A 26,948-nucleotide genomic window follows, 5' to 3' on the forward strand; every position below is an offset into this window, starting at 1 on the left:
GCTTTGTTAACCACAGAGAAAAGCATGAACTTTGTATTTTCAAAATGTGAAAATTGAGGGATTTCCTGGTGGCTCAGAGGTAAAGAATCCACCTGCCAATGTAGGAGACACAAGGTCAAGCTCTGATCCAGGAAGATCCCACATGCCTCAGAGCAACTAAGCCCATGTGCCACAACTATTGAGCCTGTGCTCCAGGACCCGGGAGCCTCAACTACTGAAGCCCACAAGCCCCAGCACCTGTGCTTTGCCACAAGCGAAGCCGCTGCAATGAGAAGCCCTCCCATTGCAACTAGAGTAGTCCCTGATTGTGGCAATTAGAGGAAAGCCCACATGATGATAAAGCCATCACACCCAAATATAAATAAATAATTAAAATTATTTTTAAAAAGGAGAAAACATTGGAAAAAATGTGATAATTGATATTGAAGGGAACTCAGAAAATACTTTTCTTCACTGCAACAGTGGCTGCCATTTACCAAGTGAAATCACAATCTTTCAGTTGAATAGTAAAGAGATTGCTGTTTTCATAGGTAAAATGAAAAGTTTAATATCAACAAGTTTGCATGGTTCAACCCAACCATTTGTGGACTTCTGGTAACTACTAGCTTAATAACTTAATTAAAGAAAATAATTTTAATTCAGCATTGATCAGTTTTAAAATAATGTGAATTCAAAGCAACAAGGACCTTTCTGACAATTGCTGACCTCACTTAATTGTACAAATATTTGAGCACTGAGGGCATGTAGATCAATGTCCAGCAGGAAGAAGTCAGCTCTGTTTAGAAGTTTCCAACCTAAAACATGCCTTGTGGAAAACAGTATGGCAGTTCCTCAGAAAACTAAAAATAAAATTACCATAAGATCCAGCAATCCCACTCCTGGGCATATATTTGGAAAAAAAACCCTGTAATTCGAAAAGATACATGCACCCTGATATTCACAGCAGCACTATTCACAACAGCTAGGACATGAAAACAACCTAGATGTCCATCAACAGGTAAATGGATAAAGAAGGTGTGGTGCATATACAGCAATGCAGCGGGATGTTGCTCAGCCATTAGAAAGGACAAAACAATGCCATTCGCAGCAGCACGGATGGACCTAGATATCATCACACTGTGTGAAATACGTCATGAAGAGAGGGGCAAATGTCACATGACATCACTTACATGTAGAATCTGAAATATGACACAAATAAACCCATGTAGGAAACAGAAACAGACTCACGGACATAGAGTCTTGTGCTTGCCAAAAGGGAGGGGCCGGGGGGAAGGATGGAGTGGGAGGTTAGCAGAGGTAGGCTTTTATATATAGAATGTATAAACAAAGACCCTACTGTATAGAGCACAGGGATCTATATTAAATGGGCTTCCCAGGTGGTGCTAGAGGTAAAGAACCCACCTGCCAATGCAGGAGACATAAGAGACACGGGTTTGATCCCTGGGTCAGGAAGATCCCCTACAATAGGAAATGGCAACCCACTGCAGTATTCTCGCTTGGAAAATCCCAAGGATAGAGGAGTCTGGCAGGCTATAGTCCATTGGGTTGCAAAGAGTTGGACACAATTGAAGCAACTTAGCACTCATGTACACTATCATAGTAAATATCCTATGATAAAGCACAATGGAAAAGAATATTTTTTAAAAATGTATATATATGTATAACTGACTCACTTTGCTGTACAGCAGAAACTAACACAACACTGTAAATCAACTATACTGCAATTTTTAAAAAATCAAGAAAAGAAGTTTCCAACATCTTCTTGAAATTTTTTCTAGGTCAGACTTCCAGCACAGTGTCATACGTGTATCAGCTACAGCAACGACAGTGGAGAACTTGTACTTTCCTAGCATATATTTTTCAGAGCCTTGTCACCCAAAGTGTAGGCCACCGACCTGTACCACCTGCATTCCTGGGAGCTGCTTAGAAATGCAGAGTTGCAGGGTCCACTGTAGACCTGTCAGATCAGAACCCACATTCGCACAAGAGCCCCAGGAGTTGGGTTAGGGTGAGGCTGTGGGCCTGCTTGTGTTTAGCATGTGCTGGTGGAATTTGGGGTCTCCATCACACAGAGAATGTTACCAGTTGTTGCCCCTGGCAGGAGGTTTGGCCTGGGAAGACTTGATAGCTTGAAGTTTTAACCAGAGACCACTAACTCTGACTAATGATGGACTGACTTGTTTGGAAAAATGCTACCAGGGAAAATTCATCGAACCTTTATTACTGATATAAACTCACTGATTTCTCACATAACTCTGTGAGGTTGTATTGATGGGAAATGGAAGAGCCTGAAGAGGTGGCATGACCAGGAAGTGGTGACATTTAGCTGAGAGCAAGAAGGTCCTTGGTTCATAGAGATTGAACTGTTGGGAGTGGGCAGATGTGTCTGTACGGGAGAATTCAAATGGAGAGTAAAATGCAGAGTCTTGACTGCGTCCCCTTATCGAGGGGACCTTGTCACGGAGTGCGATGTGACAGCAGAAGGAGATAACACGCTTCTAACTCCAAATCGTGAAAACAACTGATTTGGGTTCTGCCAATTTGACCCCAAAATAACAGCCTGAAAATTCCACCCGGGTGAGCCAGAGAGAGAGGAGCCAAGTATGTCATCATTTCACGTCATCTCCTATCTCGTCCACTGGAGAAAACGTCTCCGTTCTACACTGCCCAACCTCCAAACTCCAATAACCGACATTCCTGAGAAACAGGTTAACGCAGCCCTGTAATGAAGGCTCTCACGCTGGCCTGATCGCAGCACCGAATCTACAGATTCTGAACCATTTTCGCTTTGCTTTCACGTGCTCCAGGTGCAGATGGTAAGAGGGAGAAACGGACGAGCTCCTTGTGAAAGATGAAGCTTGAAGCAGCACCGCATCAGACAGCACCCAGCACCGGCACGTCCCCGCCACCTTCTGTCGGTTCTCTGCCTCCACTCTGGCTCTCAAAGCACTTGGCTGTGGAAACCACTTATTGTTTCACACCTGCAGGCGAGTTAACAGGCCAGCCCAGAACCATGGCAACTGGCAAGAGTGTGAGAAGGAGAAATCTCAGAGCCCAGGCCACTGGGCATCCCTGCTCAGACTCAAGCAAGGGTGATGTCCAGGCTGGGGACAGTGGGGCTGGGGGTGGGGGGCAGTTCCAACCCCAAAACAGACTCAGAGTCCACTCCTGCCAGCAGGCCCCTGCCTTGATCCTTGTCTCCTGGGGGTGGCCTCGGGGAAGGCCCAGTGCCCTGGTGTGAGCTGCAGTGGGACTTGGCTGGCAGGGTGATTTGGGTGTTGTTCCTGGCTCTTTTAACCCCAAAGTCTGATCATGCAGCCCCCTGGCACAGTCTGGGGGTTAGCCAAGAGCCCCGAGAAAATAATTTATTTCCTTCAGCTGGCCAGGGTGCGTCCGGCCATCTGCAGCCAAGTGCCACCCACACTGCTGTGGAGATTGAGTTATTCAGGTCAAGTGCTGGGAAGAACTCACTCATGATCATTGTTATTTGAAGTCCTTTGATCATCAGCTCCATCCACTGGATGGGAGAGAATATTGGTTTAAACTTTTATTTGCTTTTCATACCCGGTGGTATAGGTTTTAAAGCTATTTCTTCAAACTCTTTGATTCACTTTCCACTGAGAGGTGGCCTCTGGGCCCCTCCCTTGAAACCTCTGTGACTGCTTCCTGGAATCAAGTGCAGTGGGGGTGACTCTGCGTGACTTCTGAGACAAGAAGGGGGAAAGGCCAGCAGTTTCTCCCCAGGGCTCACTTGGGACTCGCAGATGCCATGCTGTGGGGAAGCCCAAGCTGCACACAGAGGCCACATATTGGTGCTCGGCTGACAGCCTGAGACGAGATCCCAGCCAACAGCCAGGATCAACCCCAGCTGCACAGGGAGGAGGTAACCCCTGACTCTGGCCCCTCCACCAACTCGGAGTACTTGCACGAGAGACCCCAGCTGGACCCCATCACCCCAGAACCATGAGAGAGTAATAAATTGGTGGTTGTTTTAAGTCACTAAGTTTTTGGGGGATTTGTTGTCTAGTAGCAGATAACTGAAACTCTAGTGCTTCGGCCACCTGACGCGAAGAACTGACTCATTGGAAAAGACCCTGATGCTAGGAAAGATTGAAGGCAGGAGAAGAAGGGGACAACAGAGGGTGAGATGGTTGGATGGGATCTTTGACTCAATGGACATGAGTTTGAGTAGACTCCAGAAGTTGCTGATGGACAGGGAGGACTGGTGTGCTGCAGTCCGTGGGGTTGCAAAGAGTCAGACACGACTGAGCAACTGAACTGAGCAGATATACACCTTTCGTTTTTAGAGCATCGTCTGGTTTCTAGATGAATGAATGTGATTTTTTTCTATTTGGTCTCCACATCAACTTTGTGTGGAAGGTATTCAGATTCATTAATCTGGACATGAGGGAAATGCCTATGAATGTTGAATGCCTTGCCCAACATCACAAGGCTTGTTGCCTGAGATGTAGAGACCAGAACCTGAGGGATGTCTGGCTCCCTGACCCAGTGCTCTTCCCATGAGTGATGTGGTCAGGGCCCAGAGGAACAGGGTTTATCATTATCTCACCTACTGAACTATTTAAAATACCATCAGGATGTGTCCTGTGTACATGCCTTCTGTACCTTAGCATCTTCCAAATACTGGGTCCGTGTCCCAGCGACTACAACTGTGGAACAACAAACCACCCAAAGCCTAGTGGCTTAGAACAATAGTCCTTCATTATATTCCATTGTTTTGGTGGGTGAGGAATTCAGAAGTGGCCCGACTGGGTGGTTCTGGCTTAGGATCACTCATGAAGTTAACGTTAGATGTCACCTGGGGCTGTAGTCAAGTGAGGGATTGATGGACTGGAGAGTTCATTTCCAGAATGGCTCCGTCCCACAGCTGTCGATCTCCCCAGCACTGCCATAGTGTCCCCACTATGCCTTTCTCCAGAGTAAGCCATCCAAGGGGCCAAGGTGGAAGCAGCAGTATTTTATGACTTATCTTGGAGACTCACACCATCACTTGTGCTGTTTTCTTGGTCCCCCTGGTCCTCTCTGAGTCAGTGCAGGAGGCATCACACCAGGTGTGAGCCCCAGAGTGATGGGCCCCTGGGGCCATCTTCGAGGGTAGCCACCACGGTCAGTACTGTTGCCCTAATTCACAGGAGAGGCCAACAACTCAGAGAGGTTGGGACTCGAGGGCTGGAGGCCGAGCAGGGAGCCTGCAGACTGAAGGCAGTGCTGTCTGACTCCCTCTCCACCTACAATAAAAGGTGGCTCATGGTGTATTTTGACGCATATATTAGGATTTTCAGAAACACCTTCAAAGTTAGGAAGTTCCTTGGAGCACCATCATGGAAGGAAATATTGGGTGCGTAAGCCAAGTGGAGACCTTTACTTTCTTCACTTAATAAAGGCCTCACTTTATTGGGGCTGAAATTCTGCCTTTTACCTGGGTGCCTGCCTTTGAAACCATGTTTCCTTTCTAAAAATTTTTATTGGGGTATAATGGATTAACAATGGAGTGTTAGTTTCAGGTATACATTATATCTCAATAAATACATAAATGAGCTGCAAGGATGTATTCTACAAAATGGGGAACATAGCCAATATTTTACAATAACCATATGTGGAATACATAATCTTTAAAAATTGTAAATCACTATACTGTACACCTGTAACTTATATAATGCTACACAGTAGCTATGTGCTATGCTTAGGCTCTCAGTCCTGTATGACTGTTTGTAGCCCACCAGGCTTCTCTGTTCATGGGGATTCTCCAGGCAAGAATACTGGATTGGGCATAGCACCTATAGTTCAGTTTTTTTAAAAAAGACAAAAAACCACCAAGGCTTCCTTTTCTTGAGTAGGTGGATAATATAGAAAGACATTGGTCTTAGTTTTGTTTTTTTTAATAGACCCCCCAAAGCTGATGTTATAGATTTCTAATAGTCTATTAGGGCTAAAATTACATCTACTTTCTTTAATTTTTGGCATACTTTACATTTTTTACTTGAAAAAATAGTGAACCTTAAGAGTTATGAAAAGGTGTGTTTCACTGTAAACTTAATTACATGAAAATTGAGAAGAGAAATATGAAGACCGTTAACAGAGGAGATAAACACACAGTTCACAAATACAGGTCTACAGTTAGTAAAGAAACATGAGGAAAGATTGAGCTCCACTAAAAATGGATAGCAAGCTAAAGGTAACACACTTTTATAAAATTCACGAAGAAATGACATCTATACTCTGCCTTGGTGACTTCACATTTGGGAATTTATCTTACAGATATAAAAGCAGAAGCTATATGTCAATCTGTAAGATGGGATGGTGTTGACCACTGGTGCGTTTGTTATAACAAACATTGGAGACCACCTGCGCATTCAGATGGTTGAATAAATAAAGTGTGGCTACATGAAGGAATAATATGCACCCATTAGAAGGATTAATTAAGGGAGGGGTGCCCATGACATGTTTTAAAACTTAGAGAGGAAGTTACTGAATGATGTGTGTTGTTGGATGCTATTTCTATAAAAAAGGAAAGCTCGTGTCTTTGTATGAGTTTGCATTAATCTGCAGAGAATCTGTTTATTGATCAGGGGTGTGACGTGGAGGGGCAGATAATTAGTTTTAGAAGGGAAAAAGTACAGAACACACTGTGTAAAGTACAAATCTATACTTTGGCTATTTCATTAAAATCTCAATGCTGATCAGTAATCAATCTTCCTTAAGAGAGGCCACTGTTTTGTTTTGTTTTGGTTTTTTTTGGCCTTACCACTCAACATGTGGAATCTTAGTTCCCCGATCAGGGGTCGAACTCATGCCCCCTGCAGTGGAAATGTGGAGTCTTCACCACTGGACCCCCAGGGAAGTCCTAAGAAGCCACTGTTTTGCATTTTCTTCCTGGCAACTGCCGGTCCCTTCAAGTGGACAGTGCCAGGCCTTCCTTTTCCCCGTACCGAAAATGAGGATGCTGAGATTTCCCTGCAGGAAGGTGATGCTGGTAGCTGTTTTCAGTGTCCCATAATCAGCCATCGACATGGAGGACAAGACAAGGTGATACTTTTTAAAGGGAGAGGGAGGCGATATCATTCACATGCCATCCTTGCTGGTTCCAAGTGTGTGTGGGGGGGAAGAGCTTTGTTGTGGGTACACTGTGCCCTCTTGGAGGGAGGGAGGCATCCAGCCCTTTGCCTGCACTTAGCCTGGCGGCCTTTTCTGAAGAATATTGATCAGAAGTGCTAACCTCTGCCATTGTAACAGCAGAATGCAGTCCCCGAGTATTTACGGAAAAAAGCTTTTCTTCGCCAGACTATTTTCTGAAGTCAGAAAGATCCTTTCAGAAGCTCTAATAGCAAGCCCCTGCCCACTTCACGCCCACCTGAGAGCCACACTCCAATTTTCAGGCCTCCAGGACCCCGTGTTGATCTGGAAGCTGGTGAGCATGACCTATTTATAGAAAAGATGCTCTGTCTAACCTGACAAGCATCTTGCTGGAGGGTGAGGTGGGATATGTAAGTGGAAGACTGAAATTATACCGAGACACACAGGGAACCGTATTCTTGTCCCCGACAGAATTTATTCATTTATTCTTCATTTCCTAAGTCAGTGTTTTAGGCAGAATTTGGGGGACTTCCCTAGTGGTCCAGTGGCTAAGAGTCTGTGCTTGTTTGATCCCTGGTCAAGTAACTAAGACCCTGCAGCCTCCACAGCATAGCTAAGAATAAGTACAAATTTAAAAATGTTTAAAGAGAATTTTGATCACATAATGTCATCTGATATTGTGATAGCAATGTTTGCTTGAATGAATCTAGTCAGTGTTTTCCATGTCTGACATGGTCCAGAAGGGAGGCTACTAAGAATTCCTAATTTTTTTTTTCTTTTTTGGCTGTGGTGCATGGCTTGTGGGATCTTAGTTCTCCAACCATGGATCAAATCCACACCCCTTGGCAGTGAAAGTGCGAAGTCCTAACCACTGAGAATTCCTAATTTCTCCTTTGTTCTATAAGGAGCAGAATTCTTGTGCGGGGGGTGGGGGTGGTGGTGGTTGCAAAAACAGATGATGGGGTCCCACCACACCTATTGGTAAGAATCTAGGTGGTGGGGGATTGGTAGGACTCAGAATCTTATGAAGGCTCCCTAACAAATATAATCACCCAGCTCCCTTTTATGAGGAACCAAGCATTAAAGGTGAAACATACCTTCAAAGTGAGCTCCTGCTAACAGTCAAAAGCTGAAAAAAAAAAAAAAAAGCCAAAAGGATTCAGGCTCTACTTGGCTCCCAGGACGGCAGCTCCCCATGGAGGTCAATAAATATCTTGGAAGTAACAGGGACTCGGCAAATATTTGCAGATGGATGAATGGATGCTTTCTGCAAAGCTTGATTGTCTAATGTCCTGGAAGTTCCCTGCTGTCCAGGGTATGGAAGTAGCCCAGGATGCTGGTGGGGGCCACCTGGCCAGGTTGCCTGGATGCGATGGTTGATGGCTGGAGTCCTGAGGTGAGGGCAAAAGTGGGCTTCAGGTGCACCCCAGGGGGTATGATTACACCCTATCACCTCTTCACCAGACAAAGCCTCCGACCTGGACGCTTGCTCATCAGGGTCAGGGGCTCCAGAAGAGTGGCTGGTACAGAGGGCTGCTCTGGGGAGATGGGGTCCAAAGCCAGGGCTCACTGTGGGCCTTGGTGCAGAAGAGAGGAGCAGGGGGGCATTGAGACATAGGAGAGTGATGATGTTTAATCTTGGCTTCCAGGTTATGAACCAAGAGGTCATTTTTGTTTTACACATCAGCAAACCTCCCTGTACCCATCCTGGCTACTATTTTGGATACTTATTAAGACTTTGGTTAAAAACAATGCTTTTGAACAACTTCATCTGATAAAAATGTGAACCATCTTTTGTTAGATGCCAGGATAAACTTTATTTTCCTTCCAACTATAATGAAAACACGAGGAACATATGGAACATGAGTGCTGTGTTTCTACTTTATTGAGTCGTCACAGTAAATCAGAATTAAGGAGGGAGGGCAAACTGGGGAGTCAGGTAATGGCCATTGGTGAGCCGTGTGCTCCTTGGGGGTGCGGCGCCCCTCGCTCACCGAGGGGCACTGTGCCGGCCAAGTGGCTTACAGAAACGGTCTACACCGATGTAGGCACGAACCAGGTATGGAGCATCAGGAACATTAAATAATGTGAGACAGCAAAAGAGAAATCAAATGACACCTTATAACTTAATTTACCATATTTACCAAATTCTATCATTTACATGGACTAAATATTGTAGACCTGGAAAACGCAGCAAAACATTCACTTAACGTGTATGTCATACGTAGGTACTGAGTGCAACGTAGACATGGTTGTTTCCTGTGGAATTTCCCACTGGGTGTGGACATGCCCCTTCAGTTGCTATGAGGGTAACACAGTTACATCTAAGAAGTCACAGTCATCGTAAAAGCACCCCTCCCGCCTGCAGATACGACAGTAGATGAAGTGTGGGTGGTCACTCCCAAGGAAGGTCAGGAACATGTGACCTGCATTGTCTAAGGATCTGAAGGAGCTCATGGTAAGGATGAGGGTCCCACCAGCCAGCCTCTCTCAGAGTCAAGGCTGAAGCCCCCTTCCTTCCCTGAGGCAGCTGGGAAGACCTTTCCTTAACCGCAGGAAGACACCGTGACAGTCCCTTCTTCTTCACTGCTGTCTAATTAAGGTTTTACTACTTAAAATGTCATCATTTTGTGGAATTACTATTTTTTTTTTAAGTACAAATACCTACTTAGTGAGACTAGAGATGACCATCTTTGCATCAGATGGAAATCAATGTGCAGAGAGGTGGGCGGAAGACCTGGGCCTGCCTGGAAGCCCGAGAGTCTTCTCCATTTGGGGCCAGCAAGGGCCACTTGTGTTTACAGATGGCTGACTTACTAATGTCATGAGTCAGCACGGTGACTCAGGTGGGTGCACACCAGATAAGTGACCCTTGGAAATTTTGCTGAAAGGCATTTATTACAGAAGTTCAATATTTGCTTTTCTAAGTGAAAAAAAAAAAGAGAAAAAAAACTTGATCATTTCAATTTTCCACCCCAAATAACAAAAGCGATTCAAGTGCACGTGATTGCAAGCAAAAACCTTGTCACTAGAGTCCCTGTGTTTCTAAACCAAAGCTGTTACTGAGAAGAGCCGTCACACTGCTACCTGTCCTCTGGGGTCGTAGGGTGGTCAGAATCTTTTGGGATTATAGGAAAGTCTATGTATTTGCTACCTACAACCCGGTAGGTACTTTCCCACTCCGGGTCAGAAGGGCTGGAATTATGGGGCAGGAGTCTGTGTGTATGTGGGGGGCTTCAATATGAGTCCTGAAACCAAGTCTAAGAATTCTGATACGGAGGTTGTCTAGGGCCTGAAGGTGACATGTTCTCCCAGAAGCTAGAGCTTACGTGGGACTCAGGAGCATGTGATGTCTCTCCTGTAGGATCGAGGAACCACATGGAGCAGAACCTGACTCTGGGGCCACGTGGGCCAATCCACGCCGAGCAGAAACCCGAAGTCACTCAAAGCTGGGGTCGGGGGGCGGTGGGGGGAGTGCCCGGGAGGACAAGAGTTGTGCCATTTGCTAACACAACAGAGAAGGCAGTCACTTCCGGTCACCCTTGACGTTGCCACCAAGCCCGCGATCAGTGGACAAACCGTTGACAGACCAGCCGGGAGAGCTGCTTCTGCTGGAACAAACTGGGTGCTTTCTGGTCCCAGTAGTGCTCGAACCGCCCCTGCCGTGGGCCTGGCCTCAAGTCCTACCCACCATTCTCTGTAAAGCAGAGAAACAAGCTCCCTGGAGAATCAGAAGTCCCCCTCCTTCGGACAGGAAAGCCCTTCTGAATCCTGTCTCACCGTCTCCAGGGTCTGCCTGCTCCCTCTGCCATTGTTAGGCACCAGCCCACTGGGCGGTGGGTGGTCAAGGAAGATGGTGGCTCTGCTGGGCAAGGGGCTCGGAGGGCCCAGCTGGAAGGTGGGCAAGGGGTAGGCTGGGGGCACCCGTGGGTGGGTGCAGGAGTGGAGAGGCGACAGCAGGCTGGGCGGGAAGCACCTGCATGGAGAACTTTCTGGGCCCTTAGCTGGTGGCTCCCCTGTTCCAGGCTCAGGGCTCACTCTGGAGATGGTCCGAGGGCCTCGGTGACTAGCAGAGGGCCAGCCCCCAACACCGCAACCCCAGCAAGGGCACCTGCCAAGCACAAATGGATCTGTCCTTCTTCCCTTTCTGAAAAAAAAAAAAAAAAAAAAGACACAGCAGGCCCCTCTTGGGCAGCCAAATGGGTACAAAGTAGGGATCATACCCTCTGCTAAAGTTCAGTCCCCCTAAAGCTCTGTGTGTCAGGCAAAGTGTGGGAGGCCCCTCCCAGCAGGTTGGGAGGCAGGGGGGCCCTACCACAGGGTGAGGACTGGAAGGGAGCTTTTGCAGGGACAGGACTCTGTGTTTCTAGAATCACCCGAGCGCCACGAGACAGAAGCTTCACCATCACCACGTAGAGGGCCTCTAGCAGGGACAGGGTAAGGGTCAGGGTCAGGGTCAGGAATGCTCTCCCTGGTTAGCAGGCACTGGGGACCAGGTGGAAAACACAGCAACGGAAGCACAACTTCTCCCGGGCTCGAGGCCCTGGGGAAAGCCAATTTCCATGATGATGAAATTTGGGGCTAGCTGTGAATCCTAACAGAAGGAGAAGCAAAACCAATGCAGGAAGCCCTCCTCCAAGAGCGGGACAGGGTAACATCGGACAGTTTACAAAGCAAAGAAGACCCTGAGGGACAGAGCCAGCTGCGCCCCCTCCCCATCCTGGGGAGCCCGGAGCCTCCTCCTGTTCCCTCTGCTGGGGCAGCCCCACCAGCCGGTGCGTCTCTGGTTGTCGGCGACTTTTCTTCTTTCACAGCCCAAGGTTCCTGAGATGCTACCACCTAGTTTGAGAGTCTGATCCGCAGCATTTTGGTGGGATTCCTCCTCAAGTTCAGAAGCCCGTGCAGGGAGACTCGCCGAGGACACTGGCAGAGCAGCAAGGTTCCCGGAGTCTGGGTTTGGGGGTTTGGGTGGGGAAGTGGGGGAGCCTCCTCCGTTTCCTCCTCCCCGAGAGGCACCATAGAGGGGAGTTCAGCCTGGTAGCCAGGGCCCTGGAAGGAAGCAGAGGGAGGCCCTTGTGGGCACAGGGTGGAGGGGGAGGCTGTGGCACATCCCCAGGAAGCGGGCTGGACCCCAGCCTGGTGCCACAAGTGTGCAGGGACGTTTGCTGGATGAACCCACAGACCTTCCAGCCTTTGCTCTAGACCTTCCTGCAGCGCAAAAGGAGCTGTGAATCTTTTTGAAATTTATTGGGCCTTACATCCAATCCTCAAGTACAGAAGGAAGAGAAAAGGCACCATTAACACTGTGGGTGTGGGGCAAGGGCGACGGAGCAAACTGCCCCAGAATCAGTGAAAGAATAAGAAAAAAAGTCAGGGGCAGCTTGTGGCTCCGTCGTGTTATTATTTACATGGATTTACATGTTGATACTTTACACCAGGCTTACAGCTCGATTATTCCCCAAGGGGTCTGAGACGGGAGGTCAGGACTAATTGAACAAGTCCAGAAGTGCCTACAGCTGTTGGGTCCCAGAGAGAAAAAGGAACGAAGCTGAAGCCTGCGCACGCCCCATCCCCAGGGCTGCTCCAGGAACCCAGGCGCCCGCTGCTGCAACACACGGCCGTTGTTGCTGAGGTGGGTCCCCCCGGACCCTGCTTCGAGGGAGGACCATTTCATCACCCTCCTAATAACCTATTTTTAAACCCTGCTGGGCTTTGCCCCAGCTTCCTCAAAAGCAGGCTCTCTAGCCTTCTCCCGACATGCTTCACTTCCGGGCTTTGGCCTGACATTTCTCTCATTACTGGCCTTTGAAATTAATTTACATAAGTGGCCTTACTCACAGACAGCATCTCCTTTCATTTTCGGACCTGACCTTCTTGTTTCTAGAGAGAGCCTCTGGAATCAATACCTGTGAACATGCTTGGACCTGAGGAGACTGCCTACCCCAGGCTTGCTCCCCAAATGGCCTCCTTAAGATGTCCCAAGCCTGGCCTCTTCTGTCGCCTCCTTCCAGTCCCAGGAAGGTCAGGCAGAGAGAGGAGTTGTGAGTCTCTCTTCTGCTGTTTTTGTCTTTGGAAACAGGCTGATTTTTGGTAAAAGCAGCATAGCTATGCTGTCATCCAAGGTGGAGATGGCGCTGGTTACAGACATCACCCCAGGCCCCTGGAGGACGTCGGCGTGTGGTCCATCAGGGAGGGCAGCAGGGAGAACATCCCTGACTCAATCCCAGATACGATTCCAGCTTGAACACCTTCACTTCAAATTGTATAAAATTTCACATCATTAACTAGGAACCAGGGCTTCCCTCATAGCCCAGTTGGTAAAGAATCTGCCTGCAATGCAGGAGACCCAGGTTCGATCCCTGGGTTGGGAAGATCCCCCTGAAGAAGAAAATGGCAACCCATTCCAGTATTCTTGCCTGGAGAATCCTCACGGACAGAGAAGCCTGGCAGGTTATAGTCCATGGGGTCACGGGAGTTGGACACAACTTAGTGACTAAACCACCACCAACTAGGAACCAACCCCACCCGCTCTGAATTCAGATCTACTGGGAGAGGGAAGCAAGGGGGAAAAAAAGCAAGGAAATGCTTTGAACATAAAGTGATGTTCAAAGATGTGATATCAGGTGTGAGTATTGCTGGATCAGAAGGGAAATATTTACTCCCCCACCCCAGCCAGGAAGGCCCAGGGGGCTGGCCCTCGCAGTCCTGCACTGCAGCATGGCAGGTGGGCAGGGCAACGCCAACTTGGACCAGCATGAAGCTCTCACTGCAAAGTGGCCTTCGGGCATCTCAGGGCAGTGACCCCACCACTGGTGCCCCAGGAAGGTCATGCCGGACCAGGAGACCGCACCACACGTCCCCTGCATCCCTCCGGTCCCCACCTTGCCCTTGGCGTGTCCCTGGCCTGCGCTGGCTCCCACCATGCCCAATGCACCCCATGATTGATGAGGAGGTGGCCACCACAGACGGAGCAGGCTGGCCACAAAGGGGGGTGATCCATTTCCTGGCTGCTGACAACCGCTGCCTCCGCCCGGCCTTTCCTCGTGCTAGAAGACAGTGTTCAAAGGACCCGGGAGCCCCACTTGGCCACCTTAGGAGATACGGGGTCCCAGGAAAAAAAAAAGGCTTTTGTGTGAATCCCCACGACTAGGGAGGAGTGTATACTGTTCTGCCTGGCTGACATGGGCTTTGTGGCTTGTGGCACCTTGGGGGCTGGCACCAGTGAGCCCAGGTTGGGACAATTCCATGGCTGGGGGGCCAAGAAAAAGCAGATGGGTTGGAGGGTCAGCTCCCTGTGCAGTGGGCCTGCCAGGGGGAGGAGGGCAGTGCTTGGGATAAACTCAAAAATCCAGACCCTCACCTCCCTGTTCACATCGACCCAGAAGAGAGGGTGTCTGTGCCCAGGTTCCCTTGGGGGATGTGGTTGATAAATGACAGCTCGCTCCCTGAGCCACCCATCCATATCGTCATCACCCTCAGGTTCCTGGTCACCCTCAGCATCGGGTTCCGACCCGTGACTCCACGAGGAGGTACAGCCTGGGCCATCCTGAGAGGCTCTGCTGCGAGGTGTCCGCTGTCCATCAGGGTACTGGGCAGGGCCCAGACCCCAGACCCAGGCCAAAAGAGGAGGCCCGTGGAGGTCACACCTGCCGTGGCCAGCCTGCCCTCTGGGTCCTAAACCACAGTGATGCCAGGGTTCCCTGCCCTCTGCGCCCTGCAGCTTTTGTCTGCTCTTCCTCTCCCAGCTGTTCCATTCAGCAGCCCCAGGACGACCTGCCCTCCCCAGCCCAGGCCCCCAAGGTCCCATTAAGGCCAGCGGTCAAAGGCCAGCCCGCACGTGCTGCATCTTATCGGCTCATCTCAAGACCCCCGTTCCTCCAGGCTTGGCAACAAAAAAAAGGGGCGGCCCCGGGCCTACTGGCTCCCTGAGGCCCCCTGCACACAAAAGGGCGGGCGACAAAGACATTTTCTGGGATGGCAGGTGTTGGTGTCGGATTCCACCCGGAGCATGGGAGGCCGGAGAAAGGCTGGGGTGGGTTTCCTGGGCAGGCGGGCAGTGCAGACACGCAGGACAGAGCCCCTCAGGGCTGAGGGGGAGGCGGCAGGAACCCCAGCCCCGGAGGGAGGTGAGTCAGTGAGTGAACTCTCCCCCACTCCCCCAAGAGCAGGGCGCTGGGCAACTCCACTGACGTGTCAGTTCAAACACTTGTTCTTTGAACTTACCTTGTTCAAACACTGCAGCGAGATCTTCACGTATTTTAATCTGAAGGGAAAGAACATAAAATGGAGTGAATACAGGCCCCGCACACGCACAGCCCAACTCGATAATGAACACGGTGCTAAAAATACATCTGTTCCTGGGCTGTCTGAATGTTCCTGCAGCTTCCGAGATCATTACCAACTGAAAATTCACCTGAAATTCCACTTGGCAGGACAAAATTCTGGCTGCCATCACCGGTACAGGTGTGAAACGAAGGCGACGTTAGCTTTCCCAGGATGTGTGACAGTTTCTGTGGGAGCCCTGTAGACACCGGCAGCTCTGACCCAGCGCGTGCGGGACGGCCTTTGACCGCTGGCCTTAATGGGGCCTTGGGGGGTCTCGATGTCCCATTCCTGCTGCACGAGGGTCCCTCATGTTTTGTCTTAGGTATAGTTAAAGCTAAGAGTTTTCAAGACAAGCATTTGGAATTCTCTGGAGGCCCTGAAAAAATAACTAATGCCCACTAACTGTATAAGTTCACACGTCTCTAAGTTTCATTTTACAGGGTTTTGAGGGGAACACAGTGTGTTAATGCAGTACAGGCGTCACCTTCCATGTCACATTCGCCAGGGAGGAAGAGTGAGGTGTACTGTGCAGAGGGCAGCTTTAAAGGGGACCCTTCAGAGTCAAAACTGGACTCTCGCTCACAGAGCAGCAGGACCCCAGTAGTCCTGTCGGACCCCAGAGAGGCTCTGAGCTCCCCCGCGTGGATGGTTTTTCTCAACCACTCACTCCTCCACGGCCATCCTATTTCCCACGTGGTTTGCCTTAGCAAATGCAACGACCTCTTTCTGAGTCAGGCGACAGCTCCTCACCCCGACCCCCGCAACACTCCTAGTTCAGTGTCACTAGACCACCATCACTTTGCCAACGAAGGTCTGTCTAGTCTGAGCTATGGTTTTTCCAGTAGTCACGTGCAGATGTGAGAGTTGGACCATAAAGAAGGCCAAGTGCCGAAGAATTGATGCTTTCAAATTGTGGTGCTGCAGAAGACTCTTGAGAGTCCCTTGGACAGCAAGGAGCTCAAACCAGTCAATCCTAAAAAAATCAACCCTGAAGATTCCCTGGAAGGACTGATGATGAAGATGAAGCTCCAATACTTTGGCCACCTGATGCGAAGAGCCGACTCATTGGAAAAGACCCTGATGCTGGCAAAGATTGAGGACAGGAGAAGGGGGTGACAGAGGATGAGATGGTTGGATGATATCACTGACTCAATGGACATGAATTTGAGCAATCTCTGGGAGATGGTGAAGGACAGGGAAGCCTGGCATGCTGCAGTCCATGGGGTTGCAAAGACTTGGACACGACTGAGCAACTGAAAAACAAGCAACCCACCATCAAATCTGGACAAAGGACTTTTCTATCAGTGACATGGACTGCTGTCTGCCTGACCACTGTGGTGAACCTGGATAGTCTGCTGGCCTTGCCTGCAAGGCTGGGGCAGTGACCTCAGCCAAGTTCTAAGACGGATGCCGCTGGAGGAGGGACCAGTGACAGATCTCAGGTGGGGCTTTCTGGAAGGAATGTGGGTTTCTCTGCAGCCTTATTTTCCAATCTCTCAATGAAACTTCACTCCCCTATACCTGCTAAAGTTGCGCGGGGTTGGGAACTTCAGGATAGAGAACAATTGTGACGATGCACTAGACTTGTCTGTCTTCCTTGATTTCCAGACACTGAACCGCTGTCTTTACATGGAAAGTGAGCTCTAGCAGCACAGGGAGTTCTCGGGCAGTGTTGACTCTTGGTGCTGGACTGTTCTGCTTTCTGTGTGGGACCTCTAAACACTGCAACGATCTAGACTGCCCCTTTTCCTTGCAATGCACTGCAAGCTCCCGGAAGGTGGCGGTTGCGGAACATCTCCGTGAGTCTTCCTCCAGCCGAGGGGCTCAGCTTCCGTGCTGTCGATCCTCTCCACTGTGAGCAAAGGGTCTCCCCATGAAGGGGCTCCATGGCCCCCTCCCCTGCAGCCCCTAGGCGCTGGCAATGCTGGGCGTACAGGCACCCGATTGGTGGGACTGAGCAAACAGATGGTGCGGCTGACAATGGAGGGCTTGTTTGTAATTGCTGATGAGGACGGACGGCCCTTCTCCCGGTGCGTCCTCACAGGCAGCCGGGTGTGCTGTGCTGGACCCGACAGAAAATCTCAGGGACTGCCAATCCACTGGCGAGTTAAGGAGATGCAGAGACAGCGGCAGTTGGGGGCTGCCATAATTATTCCATGGGGCTCAAGTGTCACTCGCCCTGACACACAGACAGTGCTCCTGGAGGGCGGGGACCCCCTGCATGGAGCAGAGCAGCAGGCTGTCAGCTTCCTGACGCCTCCCCAGGGTGGGTCGGCATGAGATACCGACTAACCTGGGCAGTACTGGACGCACCAGGAGACCACGGTGCTCGGAGCTGTGTGATGCCCAGAGACACGGGAGACATGAAGTCTAACCATGTCATTATCTCATTGGCTGGGCACCTGGTGTGTCCCAGGACATGTTCTAGGCTCCGGGTGACAGATGAAACCCCTGCCTTCGGAGGTTTTGGGGGGAGGAGTTAATGGCGTGCTGCTGGGGGACAAAGATGTCTTATTCTCTATTTGTACAAAGCCCAGATGTCAGCATGGAAAATATACAGGTAGACCATGTATCTGTGGTGTTTTGGGGGAAAGGACAAATTAGGAAATAAAAACGCGGGGCAAGAAGGATAAAAGGTCGAGAAGCACTGATTGTATGGTTAATATGCATGTTAAGTCTGGAATCTCCTTACAGGTGAATGGTGTTGTCAGTGGGGAGTTGGCCCCACTCACGTCTGAGAGCAGCTGAGCGAGACCCCCTGGGGAGAACTGGAGGGTATGGCATGACCCAAGGGGCACGGGGGTAACTCGGGACACCAATGGGCCACGTGCGGCCACTCAGCGGCTCAGACACCCCCAAGGTGGCTTTTAGAGAAGGACATCCTACTTCTCAGGTCTCCTATGACTCCTCTGACACCTGGATAATATCCACCAGGACTTCCAGGGACGAGGAGATCACCAACTTGGTTGGCGCCTCGTGGGGGCTTTTCAAGAGCCGGTGGGCCTTTTCATGGCCTGTTTTCTCTGGCTGCACTCACTGGCAGAGCAGAAGAGCAAAGATTTGCACCAAGCGTCTTATCTCTGAGGCAAGGCTGCTGTCCAGGACTGCCCCCTGGGACATGCGCTGAGTAGGGTCGGACAAGAAAAGTGGCTGCTCTCCCTGGGTCCTAGTTACTGGGCAGTCAGTGTGGGAGACGATTAGCTGGTTCAGGATAATTAGGGAAGGGAATGGTTCTGGGAGCTGGCATGCTGAGGGACAGAAAGCAGTGGGCTGGCGTTCTGGCTTCGGGTGAGAGCTAAATATCCTTGAGGCAGGAAGGCGGGCTGAGCGGGAGATCAGAGGGCTATTTGGGCTATTCAGACCCCTTGGAATGGCTCTGAGGATGCGAACAGGTGCAGCAGTGGACGGGGTGAGCCTACACTCTCAACACTGGCAACCCCAGACCAGTGGGCACTAGCCAGCCTAATTACCATCTCCAAATGGCCCGAGGAAGGTGTCCAGAATTTCCCATCCGGCCGCAGGGGCTGGGTCCTGGCCCCAGCCCTGGCTCTGGCTCTGGACTGGGCTTCTGCTTTGCAGTCGTTGGTCTAGCCCATCAGCTTCGGTTCCGAAGCACGAAACTAGGCCAGCTGCACTGAAAGACGGGCGGGCAGAGAGAGGGCATGCCCGGTGAGTCCGCCCACCTGTGCAGGGACTCGGCCAGCAGGTGGAACATTTTCGAAAACACTTGTCCGGCATTTTTCTATTTCCCTTGCATGACTATAATGTATTCTTACACATCTATGGCTGAATTTAGCTAAACTGAACATTGAACATTAATGTCTTGTTAGGCCGTGGTGGAGAAAGATGCTTCCAGACCCGCTTACCGTCTCATAGGACGTGAACACAGTGATCTCAGTTACATCCCAGCCATGGAGAGAGTGTTCATTTTACCAGTCTGAATGATTCACATCTCCAAATGGAAAATCAGTACAGAAATGTTTATAGCAGCCATACTCATAATAGCTGAAAGATGGAAACAGTCCCAAATGCCCACCACCTGATGAATGGAAACAGAGCGTGGTCTGCCCTTACAATGGAATGTTATTTGGCGATACAAACAAGCGAAATATGGATACAGGTTACAACAAGATGACCCTTGAGGAGGTGCTAAGTGCAAGAAGCCAGTCAGCAAAGATCACGTATCATCTGACTCCATTTATACGAGACGTTCAGAACAGGCAGGTCCAGAGAGATAGGAAGAGACTGGTGGTTGCTTAGGGCTGGGAGGTAGGATGAGGATGGACTGCCAGTGGAATTTAGGTTTTTGTTTTTCAGGAGGGATTTTTAAGAAGTCTCTAAAATTAGATTGTGGGGATGGTTGCACAGCTTTGCAAATATAGGAAATGGCAACCTGCTCTAGTATTCTTGCCTGGAAAATTCCATGGACAGAGGAGCCTGGTGGGCTACAGTCCATAGAGATGCAAAGAGTTGGGCACCATTGAGTGGCTGAGCTTTTTAGAAGTTTATTTCCTGGTTATCATTCATATATGCTTCTGGAAAAGGAGAGTATAAAATATTCATTCTTTTCACCATCCGCAGACTTCAGTGCTACTAAGAGAGGCCCCGTTTGGCCTCTGCTTTGGTTGCTGCTTAACAGAAATTCAGGCAAAACCATCAAGGCTTCCAGGAGCCTACCCTGGCGGCTGCAATTGTCTGTGTTCCACTTTCTAGAACCTTCTGGACATGAGGCTCCACTCACGGCTCACAAGGCATGTGAACCTGAAGAGTCAGGAGCTCTGGATTCTCCCAAAACAACGTCTCAAGGTTATTTTGAATAAGCTTCAAGAGTCCCTTCCAAAAAAAAAAAGTCCCTTCCAAAAACTGTCTGGGAGAAACATTCTTGGTATTTTCAGGCCAACTCTTGGCAACGGCTGTGTGTCCCTGGGCCATAATTAACACGGAGGCAGGGGCAGGATGCCACTCACACTTAAAACCCTGCAGGACTGAGAACCCAGGGCAAACCTAAGGCAGCATTTCACAGAAAGAGCGGCAGCTTCGAGTTCTTCCAAAGGAACCGATTAAACATCATGTCGATATTTCGAACAGTCTCAGGTTCTGCCTTTTCTGAGGAACATGGGACCAGCCTCCACGCTTGCCCGGGGCAGGAGGGTCCCCGTGCTGGCAGCTCTGAGGGGTGGGGTCTTCCTCTCTGCATCTCGCTCTCTCACCCACGCTTCTGAGAGTCCCCATCTCAGCCAGCTTGGGAGAGTCATAGACTGATGGGCAGGACACTTAGTGGGACAGCTAGCACACATCAGGCCACATTTCCATCCTTTCCCAGCTCACGAAGCAAACACTATGGCCTGGCTCAAGGAAACCACAGCCCAGCTGACCCAGACCACTGGCTACATGTAATTTTTGCCCCTTGATAAATATTTTTTCACAGGTATCTGTGGTTTGGAGCTGACTAATCTGGGTTTATGAAAAATAAGACAATGTTGGTGATTCCTGAGTATCTGCTCCCCGAGGAGATGTGAAGCTCTGAGAGGGACAAGGAGAGACAGAACGCAAGGTGTCAGAGCCCCTCATCCTCCCCTGAAATGCCCAGTACATCCTGCTCGGGGACAGCTCCCCAGGGAAGGCGGGGCTGGAGCAGCGATGGGGACATCTGACAGGCGGCACTGTCATTTTCCATCAGATCAGGTGGAGCAGATGCTTATCACATCCATCTTTTCCCTTTTCTAGAGCTGACACCAGGAGAGTAAGAGTTTTAGAGGGAAAAAGGGTGAATAAACATGAAGCAAGTTCAGTTCAGTTGCTCAGTTGTGTCCAGCTCTTTGCAACCCCATGGACTGCAGCACGCCAGGCCTCCCTGTCCATCAGCAACTCCCCAAGCTTGCTCAAACTCATGTCCATCGAGTTGCTGATGCCATCCAACCATCTCATCCTCTGTCGTCCCCTTCTCCTCCTGCCTTCAGTCTTTCCTAGCATCAGGGTCTTTTCCAGTGAGTCAGTTCTTCGCATCAGGTGGCCTAAGTATTGGAGTTTCAGCTTCAGCATCAGTCCTTCCAATGAATATTCAGGACTGATTTCCTTCAGGATGGACTGGTTGGATCTCCTTGCAGTCCAAGGGACAAAAGGTGGCGCAAAACAGGGCGACTGAAAATTCTCTTTAAAACCCTCCATACCACTCAGGAAAGCCCCCAACCAAGTTTCAGTTTCCCTGCCTGTGTTGTCACTGGGCTCCGGCGGCCCCACCTCCCCTACACCTGGCCAGGGTCCTGCTGCTCTTCATGGCTCCACTTTCACTGGGAGGACAGGAGTGGCCAGGGAGGATGAGACCCAATTACAGGTGTTTGTTCTGCCTCTTGCATCAGGCCCCCCACACATCTGTGACCTGGAGACATACCTGGACCCCTTAAAGCAACAGTCAGACTTCTTCCTGCCTGCACTGCTATCTTACTCCTGTTGCACATAAGAAAGAAAGCGCTATGTCATTCTTTAAAGAAATTATGGCCAAATATAGATATAAGAAACTCACACACACAGGACAAAGCTTTCCCTCCCCAGGCTGAGAAAAATCAAGGAGTAAGGGAGATAAGTTAGAGGAAGCTGGACCAGGTCGCCTTTGTGAGACACAGTGCTTCTCAACAACTGCTTACTTTTTGAAAGGAAGTCCCATCTCCAGGCCACACCACAGACAAAACCCCCCAAGTCTTTGGTGGAGGGACTTGCAGCATCTGGGGAGTGACCCAGGGCACAGCTGAGCCAGCACCACCAGGTTCTGGCAAATGGATTATGGGTCAAAAACCCTCCTATGAATGCTTTAACATGTTTCCAAGAGGAGTTGTGCGTGCTCAGTCGTGTTCGACCCTTTACACCCTAGATACGGCTTATATTTTGATGCCTTCCAAATGTTTGTTGTGTGGATGGTTGTTCTTTAGTTGCTCAGTTGTGTCCTACTCTTTTATGACCCCATGGACTACAGTCTGTCAGGCTCCTCTGCCCATGGGATTTCCCAGGCAAGGATACTAGAGTGGGTTGCCATTTCCTTCTCCAGGGGATCTACCTGTCCCATGGATGAAACCCGAGTTTCCTGCATTGACAGGCGGGTTCTTTACCACTGAACCACCTGGGAAGCCCTTCCAAGAGGATACATTTTGAGTTTTTAAAAGAAACGTCATATGCACAGGGGTTAGGCTGAACCGGTGACATTAGAGGGAGGGTGGAATTGGGTATAGGTTGAGGGGGGGTGACAGCTGGTGCAGGGCGATCAGTGGTTCTCAGGCCAGTTGCCAACGCCACCCAGATGTAGCCCAGAGCATGTGCGGGCAGAGTGGGTGCGTCCAAGCCCTTGAATGGATGGTGACATCAGATAACTTGTATTTGAGGGCCACTGTGGATGACCTGTGGAGAAGGAAATGGCAACCCACTCCAGTATTCTTACCTGGAGAATCCCATGGATTGAGGAGCCTACAGCCCATGGGGTTGCTAAGAGTCAGACAGGACTGAGCAACTTCACTTTCAGTTTTCACTTTCATTCATTGGAGAAGGAAATGGCAACCCACTCCAGTATTCTTGTCTGGAGAATCCCAGGGACAGAGGAGCCTGTTGGGCTGCCGTCTCTGGGGTAGCACAGAGTCGGACACGACTGACGCGACTTAGCAGCAGTAGCAGTGGATGACCTGAGCAGAGTTCTGGGCTGTCATCCTGGCCTCCAGAGTGGGACCATCCTCATAGGCGGGGCAACCGGCCAGCATCCCATGGGTGGCAGCCCAGTTTGCAGCCCCTCTTCCATGAGACAGGCCAACACAAGCAGAAGGAACTCCAGGAGGAGAGGAGAAACTGGGAGGCACAGGGCAAAGTGAGAGAAAACCCAGACGGGCAGGGTGGTGAGCAGAGCACTCAGGAGCACCTGTGGAGGTCTCCAGAAGTGTCCTCAGCCCCTTATACATACTGACTCACTGGGCCTTTACCAGTGCCTTTTAGTGGGAACTATTGGGGCTCTACTCAGAAGATATGCCAAAATGCTGGGCTGGATGAAGCACAAGCTGGAGTCAAGATTGCTAGGAGAAGTATAAATAACCTCAGATATGTAGATGACACCACCCTTATGGCAGAAAGCAAAGAACTAAAGAGCCTCTTGATGAAAGTGAAAGAGGAGAGTGAAAAAGTTGGCTTAAAGCTCAACATTCAGAAAACTAAGATCGTGGCATCTGGTCCCATCACTTCATGGCAAATAGATTGGAAACCAATGGAAACAGAGACAGACTTTATTCTCTTGGGCTCCAAAATCACTGTAGATGGTGACTGCAGCCATGAAATTAAAAGATGCTTGCTCCTAGGAAGAAAAGTGATGACCAACCTAGACAGCATATTAAAAAGCAGAGACATTACTTTGCCAACTAAGGTTCATCTAGTCAAAGCTATGCTTTTTCCAGTAGTCATGTATGGATGTGAGAGTTGGACTATAAAGAAAGTTGAGTGCCAAAGAATTGATGCTTTTGAATTATGGTGTTGGAGAAGACTCTTGAGAGTTCCTTGGACTGCAAGGAGATCCAACCAGTCTATCCTGAAGGAAATCAGTCCTGAATATTCATTGGAAGGACGGAAACCGAAGTTGAAACTCCAATACTTTGGCTACCTGATGCGAAGAGCCGACTCATTGGAAAAGACCCTGATGCTGGGAAAGATTGAAGGCAGGAGAAGGGGACGACAGAGGATGAGATGGTTGGATGGTATCACTGACTCTATGGACAGGAGTTTGAGTAAGCTCTGGGAGTTGGTGATGAACAGGGAGGCCTGGCATGCTGCAGTCCATGGGGTAGCAAAGGGTTGGACATGACTGAGTGACTGAACTGAACTGAACTCAGAAGGTACTGCTATTAGACCCATTTTACAGAATTGGACTCTGGGCGGCAGAATGGTACTCAGAACTTGACTGAGGCCACAGGCTAGACAAAGAGGACACCAGAGCCTGGCCCTCTGTTGGGACACATCCCCCCTGTAGTTGAGCAGGCTGGCTCTGAGTGGAAGGTCCTGGCCAGTGGTGAGCACAGGGTTGAGGGGGTATAGGAAGACAGCAGGATCTGTGGATGGAGCCTGGCAGGTCAGCCTGAGCCGCCTTCAGCGCCGAGAGAGGAAAATGCACCAAGTCCTGGACAGGAAGGGCAGCCCGAAGTTTGGTGACAGCTCCACCTTCTGCCTCCACAGTAAGGCTCTGGGCCTGGTTCCTGCTGTACTCCTAGCACCCTGAAAACGTTAAAAGCCCCTTGAACCCCACAGCCACATGGAGCCCTGGAGCCTGACCCACATGGGCACCTGGGAGCATCTGAGGCTTGTCTGTTGACTCAGCACGTCCTCTGGGCTTCATTCTCTGATCTGTTCCACGTGGTTGGCCAGGAGGGTCTGCAGTTACAATTGCCAGATGACCCCAACAGACTGTCACAGTCCCATGAGGGTAGTGGCCAAAGACTGCACTGACTGCTGCTGTGGCAGGACGTAGCAGAACCCCCGGCACCACACAGCTGTGCTGGGAACCCCGTTTCCTTCCGTCTGGGAGTCTGGTCATATCAGGGTCTGCTCCCCAACCGAGTTCACATCTCATGAAGACTTCCTGAAGGACCACAGTGAGGGAGGCAAGTTTTCCCAAGCAGGCTCAGTTCAAAGAGACACATTGAGACAGGGAGTCTAGACGGTTTGTTTAGAACAGCTCCCTTCTCACTGGCTCATCAGGAGCCCTGTGACCGACCGAGGTCACCGACAATCAGGGTTAGGTGACAGCCTACCTGAGAGGACAGCAGTCACACTCTGAGGCCAGGATGCTGTCCAGCTGATCCCACTGTGACAAGAAGGGGGAGGAGGCACTGAGGCTGGCGCCCTGGGGTGTCCCTCACGACTTGTCGGCAGCTTATCAGGATGATGTGAGAGCCTGGACGTGGGGGCTCCTGAAGCCTCTTCTGCCTCCACAGTCTACAGTGCTCTCGGCCGGTTTCAGCAAAAGTATGAAGAAGGTGAATACATAAGAAGTGCTGTCTAGCAAAGCCTTATTCAGACCACATTTATAGGGAGGGAGGGTGAGAAAAATGGAGGCATACTGAATGAATCCCTAAAGTGACCACTCTCACTGAACGGGGAAAACCTTTCATCTTTGGACTGGTGGGGGAGCGGTTAGAGTCAGTTCCACGTTGTGCTGTTTCTGCGATTGACTCGATGGCTAACCGCCCAGCGAATGGCCGTGGCGGGGTCACTGCGAAGATTAGCTGCTGTGTCGTAGTACGTGCAACCCCGAGTGGGGCTCAGGGGTCTTAGCAAGTGAGAGCTGGGAGCAGTTTCCTGCTCCAGGCGAAGGACCGGTGCGTTATATAGCACACCTGCAGTCTCAGTAGGGCCAGAATGACCCAGGGACCCCCAGGCTGCGTCTTCTGATAGCTTCTGCGAACTTGAAACAGTGATTTTGTGGTAGAAAAGAACGACACGTCTTTTTAATTAGGTAGGTGAGCATCATAAGCCTTTCCAAGAGGGCACCCATGCTGTTCCAGGCGAGCAGATGAAAGTTCGCCATTTTGCCTGGTAGCTGCAGCGGCGGTGGCAGAAGCATCCTCAGACAGACTCAGACTAATCTGCTTTAAGCTCCAAATATGACCTACATGAGACGCGGTGGAGTCTGATGGGGCCTGGCGAGGAATTCCCTTCCACTTGCTCTAAATCCCGAGATTCTCTCTGGCCTGTCATGAAGGAGGAAGCACTCCTGATCAGACCTTGGAGAAATCAGATGTGTCCATTCACGGCTAACAGGAGAGACAGAGATCCGTGCTCCCTCTGCTGGCTCCAGACGGCAGCATTAAAGCAGAAAGGCTTCTCCAAACTCGAGTCCATTCACATTTCTGGACAAGGACCCTTCGTTTAACCTGGTTGGAGGTGTTCTTTCAGGGAAAAAACCCACCTTTGTCAACTTCTGAACAAAGCACTTGGAAATGCTTCCGATCAGATATCAAAGTACACATACCAACAGTCCTCCACTCCCAGATGGCTAGCTGTGACTGCTACTGTGATTTTGGGATTCATTTATCAACAGACACAAGTGGATTCCTCCAAGATTTTAAGGTCCAGACATGACCTTTAAAGCAGTTCTGGAAAAAAAAAAAACCAATCTGAAGTCCAAGCTAAAGTTTTTTTTTTCTTTCTCTCTCCCTTAGGTAATAAGAACAGCTTCCAAAAAGTAAAGATTTGTACTATTTATAGCCTTTCCGATAATGTCAAGCATTAGACTTGATTTTCCAAATCATTAGCATGCAGAAGAATGACCTCATGGCGAACAGATGCACTTGGCTGTGAGCTGCAGTGATTACATCAGTCCCTCCCCTTCCAGTTAACCCTTTAAAGGCCTCTCTGCTGCACACACCCCCTTTCCTGGAGACAGTCTTGAACACACAAAATTAGCCCCTCACCCCAGTGTGTGCACGCACACACACGTGCGTGTGAAATGCACATATAAGTACATGCATAAAACATATTTATGAATATGTGCATGTGTGTTCACTGCA

General features: G+C 50.0%; 1 protein-coding gene across 16 annotated transcripts in view; it reads right to left on the reverse strand.

Moving 5' to 3' along the window:
- The window catches only part of RALGAPA2 (Ral GTPase activating protein catalytic subunit alpha 2), a 290,584-nt gene that overhangs the window by 5,533 nt on the left and 258,103 nt on the right, over window positions 1-26,948 (reverse strand). For 4 of the 16 annotated variants that reach the window (XR_009596074.1, XR_009596073.1, XR_009596071.1 and 1 more), the window contains 3 exons: window positions 15,509-26,534; window positions 15,319-15,358; window positions 8,959-13,348 (listed from right to left, as the gene is read on the reverse strand). Coding sequence is in view for 8 of the 16 variants with exons in the window: in XM_060397513.1 (XP_060253496.1) it covers window positions 15,354-15,358 (5 nt within the window). In the remaining 8 variants the exon portion in view is untranslated. Of the gene's footprint in view, window positions 1-8,958; window positions 13,349-15,318; window positions 15,359-15,508; window positions 26,535-26,948 lie in introns of those variants that run through there. The other 12 variants (XM_060397514.1, XM_060397511.1, XM_042229628.2 and 9 more) reach the window with 8 other exon arrangements.

This window comes from Ovis aries, chromosome 13 (assembly GCF_016772045.2).
Source record: "Ovis aries strain OAR_USU_Benz2616 breed Rambouillet chromosome 13, ARS-UI_Ramb_v3.0, whole genome shotgun sequence".
NCBI classification, from domain to species: domain Eukaryota; kingdom Metazoa; phylum Chordata; class Mammalia; order Artiodactyla; family Bovidae; genus Ovis; species Ovis aries.